The sequence below is a fragment of the Arachis stenosperma genome, chromosome 1 (genome assembly GCF_014773155.1).
Source record: "Arachis stenosperma cultivar V10309 chromosome 1, arast.V10309.gnm1.PFL2, whole genome shotgun sequence".
Classification (NCBI taxonomy): Eukaryota; Viridiplantae; Streptophyta; class Magnoliopsida; order Fabales; family Fabaceae; genus Arachis; species Arachis stenosperma.
In genome coordinates this window covers 11325870-11343146 of record NC_080377.1, presented here as the reverse complement: position 1 = coordinate 11343146, position 17277 = coordinate 11325870, and the positions used below count along the sequence as shown (strand labels likewise).

The window sequence follows — 17277 nt, the reverse complement described above, 5'->3', positions numbered from 1 at the left end:
AGATATTGTTTAGACTTGTTATGTTATTGTTGATTATTTAGAATTTGATGTTAAGATTTGTTATATGTATTTAATTTTTTTAATTTACAAAACCGCAAATTCAATCCAATCCAAAATGTACTACAAACAAAATTAGTGTTCAGATCGGATAAATTTTTTACTCAAAATTAATCTACACTGCATCGCAAACACCCATACAAAAAGTTAGATTTAGAAAATCACAAATCAAATTTTTGATTTGGGTTTTTAAAATTTTTTATTCTTTCTTACAAAATTTACCCATTGATTTGTTTCTCTTTTAAAATAAAAAAATTTACCATGCATAAATAGAAGGCTCAATTTTGTTTTTCTCTTAATTTAAATTCACTTTGTTACAAAAAAAAACGCTCGATTTTTCCATGCAAGCCAAATCTGAGCTTCTAATTTATAATTTAAAATTAAAAGAAAAATCATATGAATAAAAAACACACCATTAATTCATAACTAAGTATAATACATGCTCTTTTTCATTACTAAAAAAATGAGCCTCCCCAGTAATTGCAAAAGAATAAACTTTAGGCTTGGAGCTTCTCAAACATTAATTGACTTCACAAGCTACAACGGTAGAGTTGATCGTTTTACAAAATGTATTGAGTAAAACAAATTTTAATTTTAAAATAGAAACATTTGGAAATTATTTTCAAAAAAAGAAAAAGGAGAAGTCCAAAAGAGGCAAAAGGAATCGGCATCGGGATTCATTGACAGCATCGGGCATGGTATCAATCACAATAATCAGCGCCACCCAGCTTTTACCTCCGTTTCCATTTTCCATTTTTTTATTCTAATTCCCATTCTTTCCAATTCTCACTCTTCAAGAAACGAATCATCCTTTTCTCTCTCTCTCTTTCTCGATCTAACCTAACCCAATTCACTGCCACTCTCAACCCATAATCAACCATAGCAGAGACCAGAAGCTGAGAGCTGCATAGAGATCCATGATACTCCTTCAGTCCCATTCAAGGTTCCTCCTTCAAACCTTATTGAATCGCCTTCAGAAGTATGTTCCCAAACCCTCTCTCTCTCTCTCTTACATTTCATTCAATTCACGAATTTAGGTTCTGTGTTTTATGTTAGGTCCTCTTAATAATACTTTTTGGTTTTCTTATTATTCTTTTGCTTAGAGTGCAAGTTCATGACAAAAATTGAAGCTTTTTTGTTTGGTTTCTGCTAGGTGGGTTGGTATAGTTTGACGTAACTAGTGTACCTAACAAATTATCCATAGAAACTAAGGTATTTATGCAATTGGTCCTTTAATTTTAGGGAAACTTGTCTTGCAAGTGTTATGCTTTAAGTGGAGTTTGGTGTATTTGGATTGAGTGAAATTCTAGAAACTTTTTATGTAAAGTTAGTTCCTATTGTCTTTCAATAAGAAAATAAGCTAAGTGTTGCGGAGAAAAGGATGCTATGTTAGATGAGTGGACGAAGGATTAGGAATGAGTGCATCAGAGAGGAAGTTGGGGTGGGCATCTGTTGTGAAGAAAATTATAGAAACTTGCCTTAGGTGATTTGGAGATGTGTGAAGAAGACTGGTAGAGACTTGGATCGGATGGAACGGTGTCAATTGCTAGAGATAGTGGGAGGGAGGCCTCAAAAATGCTATAGGTGTTTAGATGTTAATAGCTTAAATTTGAATAGGAATATAGGATTCATTTTAGAACGTTATGGTCTTATTTGTTCTGTTTAAGTAACCATAAAGGATGAGTACCTAGTTTGTGTTATCATCCTGACTTTCTTATGCCACTATATAGCTATATTCCTTATATCAAATAGAAGCTAGTTTGTTTATCCCAAATCCACTGTTGTATCATACCTTTTTTAAATATAAAAGCTATGTTTGAAGCACGTGCATTGGAGGGTAGCACAATTTGCACATCGCTGCAACGATTTTGCTTCTTTACTTCTGCCCGAATTATGTAAGCATTGAAAGTTGATCTAGTGACTACTAACTTGGGATCCATCGAGCATTTGCTGAAAAAAGAAAAATAAGGAATTCCATAGATGGATAGAAACAGGAAAGTGTAAGGATATATTTCAAACTGATTCTGAGTAGGCACCAAAATAACAGAAATACAAGGGAAATAGCCTTATGTGCCTATTAACCCACAACATGTTCTCTGGTATTATTTATATTAAGCACCAATCCAGATAAAGGACCTGATCTTAGAGGGAGCTTTGGACTTTTAAGTAGTTTAATGGATGAAAGTAGCCATACTGAGAGAATAAATAAGGGATACGTAACTCGGTCATTTTATCAGGATTAGAAGAGAGACAAACAGAGTCACGGAGATCCAAGAGAGAATCAAAGTCAGAAGAGGCTTTCTTTTAATCATTAAGTATATATACAACCTTCACCAAAAGAATGTATATATACAGCCTAGCCTTACTTCAATTCAAAGAAACCCAATGACAACTTACAAAGCTTTTTGACATTGATTTTTTTCTCGGTAGTGAATTGTTCGTAACTTTTTAAATTTAGTGTCATCTCATTTTACAATTTGTCGTGACACCCTTTGAACTCCATTTTTGCACGATTATGTCAATTGTTTTCTTATATATCCCACTACTGTCCAAGTGGCATATTAGGAAGAGATTTGTGAGCAAGGGTATTAAGGGAATGGAAGCTCTATGCATTGAGGACAATGTGAGAAAGGGTCAGGATGGGAATTGGACTGCAAAAACCTAGTTTACATGGCAAGAAAAGAGAAATTGAACAGTTTTGCTTAATGCATTATAGAAGAGGAAAGGGACTGAGTGGAGTATCTTGAAATCAGACAATGTTTTTGGGAGGGAGGGCAGGCACTTAAATAGCTTACAGTTAAATCCTCAATCTATCTATTCTTTTTTTGTTCAAGAAAGATAATTTTACTAGATTCCCTTGTTTTTGGAATCTGTCAATTTCTATTTCAGTAGCAGAGGGTGAATTACAGCAACTGATACATTGATATATGAGTTCTGGTCATCGTTATCTATCATTTCCATTCACTTGTAATGAAGCATATTCTGCTTAACACTGAACTTCTGCCTTAATGATCTATGGCATATCTCTAATGACAATCTACTGTCTGCTTCAGTCTTGAAAAGGGTATTGAACTGGATCACCACTGGGTTGAATTTGATGATGTTCGATATCATGTTCAGGTAACCATGATTTTTATGTTGAAAATGATTGTGGATATCATTTGTATGGTTGCCCTTGATCACTTTTTGTTAGCTATATGTTGGTTTTCTGACAGTTTTGGGATGTGCATTTGACCAAGCAAAAATTATTGCAGGTGTCAACAAAGAATCCTCATGTTTTGTTGCTTTCAGTATCATTACCTCCCCCATCTTCAGAAACAATTTTTGTCAATGGACTTCCTTTTGGAGCCATAGACGCAATAAAAGCTGCATACGGAGCTACTGTACAAATTAAAGATCCTCCAAGGGATGGGTTTAACCTAACATTGAAAATAAATCTGTCAAAGCTTCCTGCAAATCAAGGTACAAACTGGTTCTGTATATCCTGCCATCATAAGCTTTCTACCTGCTGTTTTTTTAGCATGGTATTATAGTTATCACGGTTTCAAAATTTCAATATTTTTAATTGACGTGCCCCTTTCCATGAGAAGTTCTTCCTAAATTGTTAGCTGCTGTATTTTCTATGCACGGTTGAGATGAATAGCATTTCCATTATTATGGGGAGTTGTTGCCTTTCTATTTTAATTTCAGGAATCAATATCTATATTTGTTATTTATATTAGATATTAGATAGGATTTGTAAAATATCTTATACTAAGTGATATAATAAGAGGCATTCATGTGCGTTCACCTAATAGCTTAAGCTTTTGGGATGGTCACTACATGATATCAAAGCCTTGATTTGTCAGGAAATTAGTTTCTGATCTGTCAACTCATGTACTTCATGCTTTATTGAATTTCATGTATTTACTTTATTATACTAAATATAAACTCTTTCAAATGTCATTCAAATTACATTTTTAATCATTCTATGCTTAGATTCTATTCTGCATTGAATTGCAATTCTTGTGGATGGGGGAAAAAGTATTTCTAGATTCAATTATTTGGTTGTTGATGTTGGTCTTTTATAATTGGTGGTGTTTCCGATTATGTGCAGATCAAAGGCAATCCTTTTTGGTGAAAATTGCATCAGTGAGGGAGGTTGTCCTTGGTGCACCATTGAGAGTAATTTTAAAACATCTTGCTTCAAGAACTGTTGCTCCAGACATTGATCCGCTTGTTGCCCTTGTGCATCGGCCAAGGGAGTCATTTTTTCTTGTTCCGAAGGTAACAGCGTATTATAAGCATGGTTAACTTCTTTTTTAGCCTAAGTATTCTTCACTATCAGTCTTGAGAATTTATTTGTGGTAAATTATCTTCACAAATTCTTGCATTAAAATACTCCCAGGTTCTTCACAATTTATCAGCCATAAGCCTCAAGAATTACCAAAAGAAATTAGAGTGATTTTGGACATAAAAGGTCATCTCTTGAAAGTAATAAAATATAATTGAGTTTTTTAAAATAATGAATTTTTTAACATGAAATTTGAACAATTGAGTTTCACATTTTTAGATTTGTTTCATTGCCTTGACTGAGTTTGCATTACTCAATTTGAGAGGGAACCCTCTTTCTGGTTCAGATGATGAAATGGTTTCTCTTGACAGGCTGATAAGGTGACTGTGGTGTATCCTATGAGATTCAATGACTCAATAGACACTGTCCTTGCAACTTCATTCTTGCAGGTGTGATTTTCGCTTTTTTTCGGTTAATGCCTAATGGTGAGTCGGATTACTGAGTGTGGAGAGATAAAGATAAAAGAACATTTTCTGTTTGCTTCTTGCAAACTGTTCTTGTACAGTGCTATGCTCTTTGGTTCGGTGCTTTTATGGTTTTAATTTTCAGGGTTTATTGTGATATAGGAATTTGTTGAAGCCAGACGTACAGCTGGGCTTCATAATACACCTCCATGTTCGTGGTCTCTTACTCCTCCACAGGAACTGAAAGAAGTTTCTGCTGATGCATTATTGGCTAATGCAGGATTTGTAACATTTGGTTAGTGTTTGGAAAGTGACACAAAGCATACAGCATTTCTTCAGTTTGCATAATCACAATGTAACTTGTTCAACTTTGCAGTTATCTTCCCTCGTCATGTTGAAGGCCCGAAACTGGATCGTACAGTATGGAATCTATCGACTTTTCACGCATATGTTAGCTATCATGTTAAGGTATTTTAATGGAATTTCCTCATCATCACAGTGCGTCTTGTGTCAGGATAAATGAACATGCTGTGCTTGTTCTGGTGTAATCATGAAGATAATAATACCATCATTTATTTAGAGTTATTGCATTGTTAACCTTGGCTTTTACACTATCATAGTATCATCTTTATCAAAGTATCACTGTGAAATAAGTTGTCCAAAAGTTATTTCACAGATAATTAACTGATTTAAAGTATCATTTATTAATTTAGTTTTGAACAATTAATTTTTTCTGAAGAACAGATGGAGTGAGGAGTACTGCATAAGTGTGAGATTAAATAGTGGAAAGGATAGAGACACAGAAAGAAAAAATAATAATGATAATGATAATGATAATGATAATGGTAGTAGTAGTAGAAAGGAGTTCCAAGGGAATTTGGATATTTTCATGGTTATTTTGAACATGAACATGTTAAATGGAAGAACAAACATCTTTTGCTCTTAAGTTGACCTGTTAATACTCAAAACAGACATAAGAGGAATATAATCAAATGGAAAATTCTGCTAAATTTAAATAAACTTGCATAAAAGATGTCTGATCCCAGTCTACATTATGCCTATTTAACAGTGTTCAGAAGGATTTATGCATACACGGATGAGGCGTCGAGTGGAATCCTTGATTCAGGTAAACTCATTTTTTGCTTGTTCATATACCTTTGTAATTCACAAACAAAAAAAAAAAAAAGAAAAAGAAAAGAAAAGGAAAACATTAACCTAACAAGCCCTTGGCTTTTTTCGACATACATACATTGGTTTCCATCATGGTTTACGGATTTGTTGACTTTCATAGTAAGAAAAACTGTGCCTGTTTTGTAGGCTTTGGATCGTGCCAGACCAGATCTCGAAAAGAAAACAGCAATGAACAGATCCTTCAAACGGCTGGTTAGTTATATGCATGGTTAATTAAATTTGATGGTTATTAAATAGTAATGTCCTAGTTAAATTACACTTAAGGTCTTCTAGGTTAACACGATTTTCAATAAGGTTTCTACAGTTAAAAGTTTAAACAATTCTAATAAGTTCTTATACTGTACAAACAATTTTCAGCCAAAGTCCTGGTAGTTTAAAAATTGTGATCAAACCTCTATTCGATTAAATCATGTTTTTCTGAGTAATCTAACATTTTATTTTTATTATAGTAATATTATAGTAATTCTAAAACTTTTGTACTTGGTTATAGGGCCTCAAAAAGGAGTCAAGAAACAGTTCATTCTCATAAGGTGGAGAAGATTGTTGAGAAAGTACAGATATTCTGCTTCCAGTGGAGAAGAAAGTCATATATGTCCCTTTGGACCATACAATCAGCCAACCAAGGAATTGTGGCAGCATGTTTCAGTGTCTGCAGATTGCTGCAGATTATGATTGTTAACTTGAAGATTTGATTCTTCTTTTGAACTTGACATGCTCAGCATCCAAGGAAAAATTGCTGACCTATTTTTGCTGACTGCTCCAGGTGCCTGTAATTTTATTCATGATAGGAACGAAAGAGGATACAAGATAAATGACCAACTGAAATAGTTGTTAAAATGTACAATTGTTTATCAACTGCATGTGGTGTACTTTGTAGGTGTATTTTGGGTTACAGATCTAAATATCTTCCTTTTTGAGGCATTCATCTTGGTTTTTCTTTAATTGTAAAGTAATCTTTGGTATTTTGGTGCAAGTTTAAACTTGCTATTGAGATAACATGGATAACCTTTTTGTTTTAGTCATTAAAGGTATTTTAAACTACATGCATGACTGTGTAGCATCTATAAATGGATTTTGGTGTTCAAGTTATCTCTATTGTTATTATTATTATTATTATTATTAGCATTATTAATTTGTCTCACTGTAAACATGATACATAATAGAGTTCAATGACATTGTTTGATTCATGTAGCCAACTCCAACTAGTAGAATAAGGGTATAAGACTTTGTTGTTGTTGATGATGTATTATCATTATTAATTTCCTGCAATCCAATATATCATGATTGGACCATTTTATTTATAACTCTAAAAAGAGAAGGCCTGAATTATATTATTGACACCTCAAATTTATAGTATTATTACTTGGATGTAAAGCATAGCTATAGCAGCAATCATTGAATCTTCCTCTCTTCAAGTTGAGAAGCCAATTAGTTGGGTGTATATACCATCATGCAACTAAGTTTTTGAACAATTATAACTGAAATTTAATGATTTAGACAATAGTGTGGTGGTGCCATTAATGTGAATGTGCTTTGTTTGACAATTAAAATATTGTCAAAATAATCAAACTTGGAAGGAAGGTATATATAAAAGTAAAATGAACATTTAGAATAGCTATATGGCTCTATTCCATTGGTAAACCATCAATTCAAGTTCGCTAATGTCTACAGAATTTCCAGAGTACTAATTCAAACATCTTTCAATACATAACATAAATGTTCTTAATATTGTATACCTACAACTGAAATGAAACTAAGATACTTCTTACACCAAATTCATTAAGAATAATGTGGCAATTTTTCGTTCATATCATGTAACTTCTACTCCAATAGACAAACTGGAATAAAATTTAAGAACAAATAATTGATGAGGGAAAAAATTACTTCTCACCATTGCAAATAAACTAAGAATGCAAAAAAATAATAATAATAATAAAATAAGGGTCCTTGATATTCTGCTACTCTAAACAAACACGGAACAATTCATGGTGTACCATCTCCAGCTTCAAATTTGAGAAGTGACTATTTCTTTCTTTATGTCTACTTTTAAGACATTAGAGCTTCTAGCCATTCACTTCCATGCCAATAAGGATGAGCTATAGTCCCTTAAGATTACAACTCAAAATGGTAATTGAGCCAATTTCAATGACAAGGTTGTGAAGAGTGAAACTAATCATGCCACCAGCTTTGAAGACTTTCTAAAAGAAAAATTCTCTTCATTAGTATTCACTTGTCACACACCTACCTTCGACCATGATTTTGAGTAAGCATATTGGACTATGTATGCTTACTCGGAATCACTGTCCAAGCTTTCCAATCCTTTCAGTCCTCTGCGCTTTTGCTGCACAATCCGTCAATCCCGAAAAGCAATTCAGTCTTTCAACATGAAAGGTTTCATTATGTAGGAAAAGTAATTAATCAAAATGCTGTGATGTATTTACATTCATAAGCATAAATGCTCAAATTGATCCTTGAAAAATACACGAGATGTTAAGTTAGTCCTTAAAATATATTTTTATGTTAATTTGATCACTCATGATATAATAAACATCAATTTAAGGACTGCATTTTTGTCCACATTGAACATTGAACAATGAGAGAACAAATATGATGTCCAACATTTTGAGCACTAACTTGATATCATGAAAATCTTTGGAGGACTAAATTGAGGGATGGTTACTCTTTGTTCATCCCTAAAGAGAGGAAGGAGCAATAAAGGGAGAAGCAGGGTTACCTTCTTCACAGACTTCTTCTCTCTGACCTCATACCTGCTTTTAGTCAGGTCTGATAACCACATTCCTGGGAAACAGTACTGCAAACCAAAAAATAATAGTAATATAAATATTAGAAATAAAGTATGCTTATTTGGTTAATTGTTATAAAAATTTCACTTATCAAGGTGTAAATATTATAAAAAAATAAGTATGAAAACAAAAATATAACTAGAAGTATCTAAAACTATCTAACATGATACATATCCAATATAATATGGTAACACCTGTAGAGTTCTGTCTATGTTCTTTGCTCTTTTCTTTGGTCTTTGAGGTATCTTTGTTCCTTTCATGGCAAGGAAATCATCTTCTTTCTCCTTTCTTGAAAGTGAAATGTAGATCCTTGGCCATTTAACTACTTCCACAGTAACCTTGTCTCCATTTGCTGCCAGCGAGGTCATAGCTGATACAGCCGGAACAACACCAGGATCCTGCTCGGATTGCACCGAGGCAGAATCACCTTGACTGTACAGTCTTTCAGAGGCTTGAGTTGTCGAAGAACCACTCGGCTTCTGACACTTTGCCGAACCAGAAGAAGGCATCCTTCTGTTACTTCTTTCTAGTCCGGAATGAGACTTTTTCAGTGCTGCTGATTTCGGAACAATGGAATTGCTGCATTGGCTATTTCTTGAAGGGGATTCACTTCCAGCTGCAGATGGATCTTCCAAATTCCTGTTCATTTCCAACTAATGAATGCTCAGGAAAAAGATAACAACAATGTAAATGAAACTAAAATAAAATGCTTCTACTTTGTTCATGTAGAAGCAGAAATGAGTTTTTTAGCACTTCAAATTGTGCTGAAATTTTGTATGAGGATAATAAGAGAAAACAAGATCTAGGGTTAGATTAAAGGACACATTAATTTCTATGCCTGTTTCTAGCATTATTGGCAACATATATTTTGACTATAATAAAAAACTTTAACTATCAAGTTTAAATTTGAAGCAGAAGAAATTAAATTTATAAAAGAAAACTGAACTCTTATTATAACTGGAACAATGTTTTAAGGAATGGCATCTTTTGAAAGCATTGAAAAACAAAAGTAGCAGTGCTCTGTTTGTGAAAAAAAATATCAAACAGAAAATCAGAGGCATAAAGAAAAAAAAAAAAAAAGAGGAATTTGCCATAAGTGTAAATGGTACCTATGTATCTTATCTAACACAATTGTACTATTTTTCTTTCCATAGAACCTAAAGTGCAGTGGGATTCATCATCCATCACATCTCACCTAGCAAAGAAAGAAAAACAAAAAAAATTACTGAAAAAATGAAAAGAATTTTAGTGAATTATAGAATGAAAAAAAAAAAGAAATAATATATTCCTCCTTTAGCACTTTAAACTGAGTTGAGGTTGGATTTGATAAACTTTATGTGCAAATTGAACCATAATAAAATGTAATATACTCTAGTTAATCCAAGCATCAAAATGTCTTCCTTGACTAAAATTACTCATTAAAACTAAGATTAGAAAGATCAGATACAAAAAAAAAAAAAAAAAAAACAGAGAGAGCACAGTAGATAAGTAGATAACCATTCAAAAGTTTTTTTTTATAAAAGAGTAAAAGTTAGTAAATTACAATGGGAATGTTCATACCTAGGACTATGTTTTCTGGTCCTGCTGCCATTGGAGGCAGCTGCTCCTGAAGAAACAAAAGGTGGCGGCGGCGGCATGGATCCGGCAGACGACAACTTGGCGGCAACGGCTGCCGGCTTTCCAGGGACAGTGTGGCTGCTGCTGATCCTCCTCTTATGTTGTTTAGCATGAACAGAAGAAGAAGAATCCTCAATGGCAATACCCCTTGAGATCCTTGATCTCTTTCTATGACCCCATTGCAAAATCATATCACCACCACCACTTGGACTTGTGCTGTTGCTTGTGCTGATGCTGTGAGTACTAGTCTCAGTTGTTGTTGGCTGAGGAGAATCAAATGGGGACATTTTGGTAATTAAATCTAATTCTAGTTCTTGTTCTTGGTGTTGGTTTTGTCTTTTTGGCTCATATGTGAATGAATCTAAAACCTTTGTTCTCAGAGACCACACAACAAACAGTTTGTGGGTGTGTATATTTGTACATAAATTATATGGCTTCAACTTTCAAACTTATGTTAATATTTTTGAAAAGGGTTTCATTCACTTTCCCATGTTCTTACCATGTGCTACCCATGATATTTTTTTCCCACTTTTTCTTCAATTTTCCATTTTCTTAAACTCACCTTCTGCAAGAGTAAAAAACAAAAACAAAGTTGTGTAGCAACAAACATCAAAACATAAAGATAAATCGGTAAAAATGGGACTCATTAGATATATTTGGTTTTAGGAATCAGAATTGTGAGTATTAAAGGAGTGCGTGGAACAAAGAGCACTTCATTTGTCTCCATTTTTTTTCACTTCTTCAATTGTAGTAAGCTTTATAAGTGTTGAACTCTTTATTTCTTTTAAAAAAAGATATTTTTATTTATAAATCTATTACTAAAAATTTAAACTTTTTTTTGTTTAAATTGACAAATGAAGTGACTATTTTAACAACTTAAATTAATTAAATATATAACATAAAATAAAGTATTAGAACATGAAAAAAAAATAAGTTTTATATAGATTATAATTAAGAATAGGTAGTAGAAGAAGGGATGATTATAGATTCCCGCTTGGATGATTCAAAGAATAATTTGTGTTGATGTTCATAGAAAAACAAACGTTATAGGATTTTAAATTTTAAATATTAAATGTAGTTTAGCAATGATTGTGACTAGAGGACCCTAGCAAAAAAATTAAAACATCTTGAATCTTTAATTGATTTAGAGTGATCATATAATTGGATTAGAAGAATTTGGACATGTAAACATGAAATTCATTTTATAAGTTATTGACATGGGTCCTAAGACCTTGAAAAGAACTTCCTAAGAGTTGTTTATAAATAAGATATTAATAGTTTACCATAAAAAAAATGTAAAAAATTTAGGAATTAACTTTTTCAAACGATATTTGAGTAATTTATCTTCTTTTTCCTCTTACTCTTGTTAGCTGAGAAAGAAAAATGTATAAAAATTTTTTATTGACTAATTATTGACTGATTCTCTAATTGGACTTAAAAAAGATTACCATGGTCAAATTTTTTTAACCTAAATTTGTTCTTTCAATATTTCAACTTTCAACTCAGATAACTCATCATTTCAATCATTTTGTGTCCACCAAGACTGGTATCATTATAATGTCAACATTAAATTAAGAAGGTCAAGTATTGCCTAGCCTACTTAAAGATATACACCAAATATCAATAAATTCCTCTTGGTTTTGACAATGGATTTTCCCAAGTGATTTCACATTGCAAGGGGATTTACATTTCTACCACCATATTTAAAATCACAGTTTTAGAAGTCATATTTTATGCCCTTAAATTGTCATTTTATAAGGAAATACTTTAAAATTCATCATATGATCATATCTAAACAATTTAACAACTTTTAATTTGATATATAAAATTGAAAAGACTCCTACAAGTACATTATATATAAATTGCAAGATAATTTTCTACTTATATTTCTAACAAGAAACAGTACTTCATCTTATCATATTGTGCAGACAAAGTGCCTGTTTGGTTTTAGCTACCAATGAGGGAATGAACAAGAACAAGCATTACAATTTTAGGGGTAATAAAAGGTGTTACAGAATAGTTCCAATGCATCATCCAAAAACCCTAAAAGTGTTGAGCAACTTGAGCTCAATCACATTATAAACAAACTATTGCCTTACATATATATATATATATACTGAACAAAGTTGGAGTCACAAGTTAGAGATTTTCTTAGTCCTTTTTGAGTTTGTCTTGGCCAAAGAGTCACAAATTTCTCTCCTCCTTTTGTTGTTTTTCTTGTCATCCATGTAATCATTATGGTTAACAGCTATTCCCCCAGTACTCTTTCCTTGAACATCAAGTGCATCTTTTACAAAAATCTTCAGTCTCCATAGGGTGAAGTCGGTCTGTAAATTTTTAAAAATAAAATATGATGAAATTTTGCATAGCAAGTAACATGATAAAAAAAATAAAATAAAAAATAAAAGTTTTTAATTACTATAAAAATCCCCGTAATTTTCATTCGAACCTTCAATTAGATTCCTATAGTTGAGAAGTTTGTGTAAGTTTCCATATTGTACAAAATTTTTCAATTACATTCTTATGATTTATATATTTCTACATAAAAAGTCTTTATATTGTACAAATGTTTTTCAACCTAAGCTAATCCCTTTAGTCTAAAAGCTTTTTGATCATTCGGTATACCGTACAAAAAATGTATAAATAACTGGTTTATCATCAATATAGAGGCTTGATCACAAAATTTTTAAAATAAAATGACTTGGTTAAAAAAACCATTGGTATAGTTCAGGGACTTTATTAGAAATGTTTTAACTTTGGGGACCTCCAAAGTAATTTAAAGTAGTTATTTAAACAGGCCAGAATGGTCAAAATTTGACAATGGAATGCTGCGAAAGTTGGTAGGTAGATAAACAAAAAACTAGCATTACAGACCTGAGCATCAATGTCGAGGTCCACCTCTTCGGCGCTTGATTGGAAGTTAGGGTTGTTCTCAGCAACAATCTCCAATGCCCTGTTTAGGTTTTCAGGAGACAATTTGGTGAGAGCGGTCCCAAGTAGTTTCTTCTCGTGTGTAGACAGTTTCCTATATTAAATTTCATTTGTCATTGTCAACAATCGACACAATACCAAAGTACCATTGCAAGATAAATCATGCATTCAAGTTTCAATGCAACAGACTATCAAACACACATTTATGGATCAAATCGGCATATTGTTTCAGCAGTATGATTTAAGCACCTTTGAGTTTAATGCTGAACAAGGATCATGAATTCAATACAATATATATATAATGGAATGATAGGACATGAAAATACAGATTCAGTAACAAATTTTCAGTTCAATTTCATGCCAATGATATGGAATAAGTGACAAATAATTTTCCACAAACCTGCACTTCTGAATCACCATCTCTTTGAGATTCTTCAAATGTATGTCAACTTCTTCAAGCTGAAAAACCAGGGAGTTGAAAGCACGGATCATTGTACATACTTCTAGGTGGCATCAAACAAATTGTTTTAGTTTTGCTGGAATGCAAAATTCAATTACAACAATAACTAACCTCGTTGCTTAAATCCCTAGCCAAATTGGCATAAGCAGTTTCCTGAGCAAGCTGCAGGTCTAGTTGGGCCTGTGCTTCTTCCTCCAATGATCTAGCTTCCTAACAACAAATAGAGAAAAGGCAAGGGCATGATGTAATATATCACATAGCCACATAGGTAGCACGAAATCACAGCTTCCATTGTAATTGCAGCATCCATAATTATAAATATGAAAATTTCATTTTAAAAAAAAAATTGGAAAATATTATTTACCTCTTCAGCAACTTTAGGCAAAAGTTGCAGCCATTTCTCCTCAAATTTTTCCAACAAGGTCTTTGCCATAACATGGACATCATGTTTTTCATTGTTGTATTTCATTGCATTCTTAAATATCAACCTTACGTCAGCATATATCTCCCGGACATTCTTATATCCAGTGCCATCCTTGGCTTCCATTTTACTTTTTATTGTACTAAAATCCATTGGCTTTTCAATAACCTAGAAGCAGAAAAATAAACACTTAGAAATCATGCTAAAGTTCTAAATGTGAAACCAGCGGCACAAATTATAATTTTTTTTTTAAAAAAAAGACCAAGCCAACAATTAACCTTTTCTTTTCAGCAGAGTATATTCAAGTATTTTTTGTAAGCAACAGAAAGGCATTACCTCGTAGTAGTCATGAAGCCCAAGACCTTCTACATCTACAGGTTCCATAAAGGGCCAGGCCCATTTATGCTGAGTGATCTGAGTAGAAACACATGATATATCAACATTTAATTTTCACGTAGAACTTGGTATGCTCAATCACAATATTCAACATTAAAAGGGCGAGGGCGAGAAGATAATTTAAAAAATGGAAAAGAAAGTGCATCTCAAGAATTTGTGGTTAACTCTTAAAAAAAGATAACAAAGAAAAAACAACCAATCTTCATCCCACGAAAATTGGTTGGCTACATGAAAAGATCTTAAAATATCTAGCTGGACAAAATTATGGACTAATACATCAGGATAACTATCGACTTTTTAAATAAATAATAGTGTTACTTGACTTCTAGGTATCTTATCTTCCTAGGAATTTATTATTCAGAAGCATATGATCTTATAGTTATTGGACATGTTTGGAGAAGGCCTTTATAGAGGCTCAAATTAGGAGAGTGGATCAGATGCTGGGTAATCCTAAAGCGAGAATTGGAGGGAGACCTAAGGAGACTACAGGGGAAATTATTGAGAGATTTGAATATATACTCAGGTAACACGACAAGTGTGTATAAGTGAAGTGAACTGAGCTTAGTCAAGGATAGTTGTGGGAATTTCCATATACACCCTGGCCAGCCAGAAAGCAAAATCAGTTAATCAGTTAAAGGGTGCATGCTGCATAGCCAAATGGTTCCATGTTAATCCCACAATACACAAAAAACTATAAATAATGGTAAAAAACATCTGCACTTGCCTGCCGCAATATTGTTGCAAACTGGCGCATGAGTTCTTGCATTCTCTTTGTAGCAGCAGTTTCAGTTCGTGCAGCATCTAGCAGCAATGGCTTCTTAGTTGCAATAAGATGCTTCTCTCGAACCTTCTCTTTTACAACTGGGCCACCTTTAGAATTATTACCTTGAATGCTATTGTTACTATTGGATTGGTAGAACTGTTCAACCTCAATCAATTGCTTTTCAAGCTGCAAAGGCAATAAGATTATCTTTTAACAAACAATTTCAATGGTTCAAAGCTTATAACATTAACGTAATGAATGGAAGCAAAATTGCACTTTGCAGCAAGTATAAGCTACCCCTAGAGCTTTAAATATTCATGAAAGATGTATATTTTCTTTCACCCTGTTAAAAAAAAAAGGAAAATAATTTTGCAGTTAAAATGAGAGAATTAGGGTTCTACTGATAGAAATCACTTCAGATATGAAAATATATGTGGCAGATGAATACATGTTCAAAGGATTGTTCATAATATGTCAATTACTTGTGTTGATGCCGAAAAATACTAGTTTCATAAAAATAAGCCCTCTAATAATTAAAAGATCACATGCTAGTCATTTGATAACTAATTCAATAAAAGAAGCATTTAAACCATAGCATAAAGGGAAAGGAAATAACTCACAAAAGGAAAAAAGTGTTGCTACTGCCCAAAGTTGAGCAATTCACCAATGGAAACTAAAACCAATCCGGGAAATTTGGTTGTTCTAAAAAACAGGATTTTGTGTATTCGTTTAACATGGGATAAAGTTTATTAGGTTTTTTATGGTGTTTGGATAGTACTTTGGTATAAAGGTTCTCTCATAAACAAATAATGTCCACCATATCCACAAACAACAAATGTTCACCTACAAGATCGAATCAAGGACTAATTACATGGCTATACTTAACAAATATTCCTTTTTTTTGTGAAAGCACAAAGTATCCACATAAGTTCAGCTCCTAGAACCACCCATCAATACTCATCGGACTGTGGGAGCACAAGAACTATGAATTCTCCCCACACGAGTTCCTCATGTAATGTTCAAAACGGCATATCACCTTAATCAACCCTTCACGAGTAGTTAACTGATATTCTAAAATGTGCGAAAGATGCTAATGAATTCAGACTAGTCTTCTAGCAATATTAATCTCAAGCCTAGAAATCAACTTGAAAAATCACTTTAACCCTAGAAAATGAATAAAAAAGGCCTTTAATTTATTTTCCATCAGTAAACTTAATGTACCACAATACAAACACTAATAATGAAAGTTGAATTCCAAACACTGTTTAACTGAATTCCACTTAAATTGTTACTCTGGGAAGAACAATATGAATACATTCCTAACAATATGATTTTTGGTGTACACTTAGCATGGTTGAACACCAAAATCTCCTCATATTTGTTTGGATTAAGCTTGTTTTAGCCTCAATGCCCTATTCCATTGTTGCAAGACTAGATAGTGTTTCAAAGTTATGTTCAAATTGAAAAACAAGCACACACCTTTTTCAAGAGACAGAGAAACAACAAAAGCATAATAAAAACAAGTAATGGTATTAACCACAAAATTAATATAAAATTTATAAAAGAAAATTAAGGAAGATCTAAGGAGTTGAAAGATGAGGTGCCTTATCAACATTGGCAACAATTTCATCAACGTTGCGCTTGAAACCATCCAAATCAGCAACCACGTCAGAGGAAGCACCGCCGCCGCCGCCGCCATTGCCGCCGCCTACGGTTTGGTCCATATCCGAATGGATAAAACAATAATTCAATTGGGGACAAACACAAAGTATTGAAATAATTGAAGAAAAAACCGATCTTTCAGCTGAATTGGGGTTTCTTCGTGCGTCAGCTCCAGTTGGAACCTTCAGCTCCAGTTGAAGTAAATCCCTTTTCTAAAAAAAATAATAATTAGAAATTG

At 33.0% G+C, this 17277-nt stretch overlaps 3 protein-coding genes across 3 annotated transcripts; 1 reads left to right on the top strand and 2 right to left on the bottom strand.

The window, feature by feature from the left end:
• The first annotated feature begins 677 nt into the window (after positions 1 to 677).
• Positions 678 to 7084, top strand: LOC130971156 (actin-related protein 2/3 complex subunit 2A). The gene is made up of 10 exons (XM_057897090.1): positions 678 to 1036; positions 3111 to 3177; positions 3312 to 3519; positions 4154 to 4323; positions 4702 to 4779; positions 4957 to 5089; positions 5171 to 5262; positions 5864 to 5920; positions 6112 to 6177; positions 6476 to 7084. The coding sequence occupies exons 1-10, from the start codon at positions 975 to 977 to the stop codon at positions 6512 to 6514; spliced, it is 972 nt and encodes a 323-aa protein (XP_057753073.1). The 5' UTR covers positions 678 to 974; the 3' UTR covers positions 6515 to 7084.
• Positions 7085 to 7603: 519 nt separating this feature from the next.
• On the bottom strand, positions 7604 to 11079 carry LOC130971172 (uncharacterized). The gene is made up of 4 exons (XM_057897091.1): positions 10350 to 11079; positions 8984 to 9428; positions 8720 to 8797; positions 7604 to 8326 (listed from the first exon to the last, which is right to left on the bottom strand). Exons 1-4 carry the CDS (start codon positions 10691 to 10693, stop codon positions 8273 to 8275), a joined length of 921 nt encoding a protein of 306 aa, XP_057753074.1. The 5' UTR covers positions 10694 to 11079; the 3' UTR covers positions 7604 to 8272.
• A 1208-nt stretch (positions 11080 to 12287) lies between these two features.
• LOC130948496 (transcription factor GTE1-like) lies at positions 12288 to 17277 on the bottom strand. Its single transcript, XM_057877280.1, has 8 exons — positions 16982 to 17277; positions 15339 to 15563; positions 14555 to 14632; positions 14162 to 14386; positions 13909 to 14007; positions 13738 to 13796; positions 13281 to 13431; positions 12288 to 12733 (listed from the first exon to the last, which is right to left on the bottom strand). Exons 1-8 carry the CDS (start codon positions 17099 to 17101, stop codon positions 12539 to 12541), a joined length of 1152 nt encoding a protein of 383 aa, XP_057733263.1. The 5' UTR covers positions 17102 to 17277; the 3' UTR covers positions 12288 to 12538.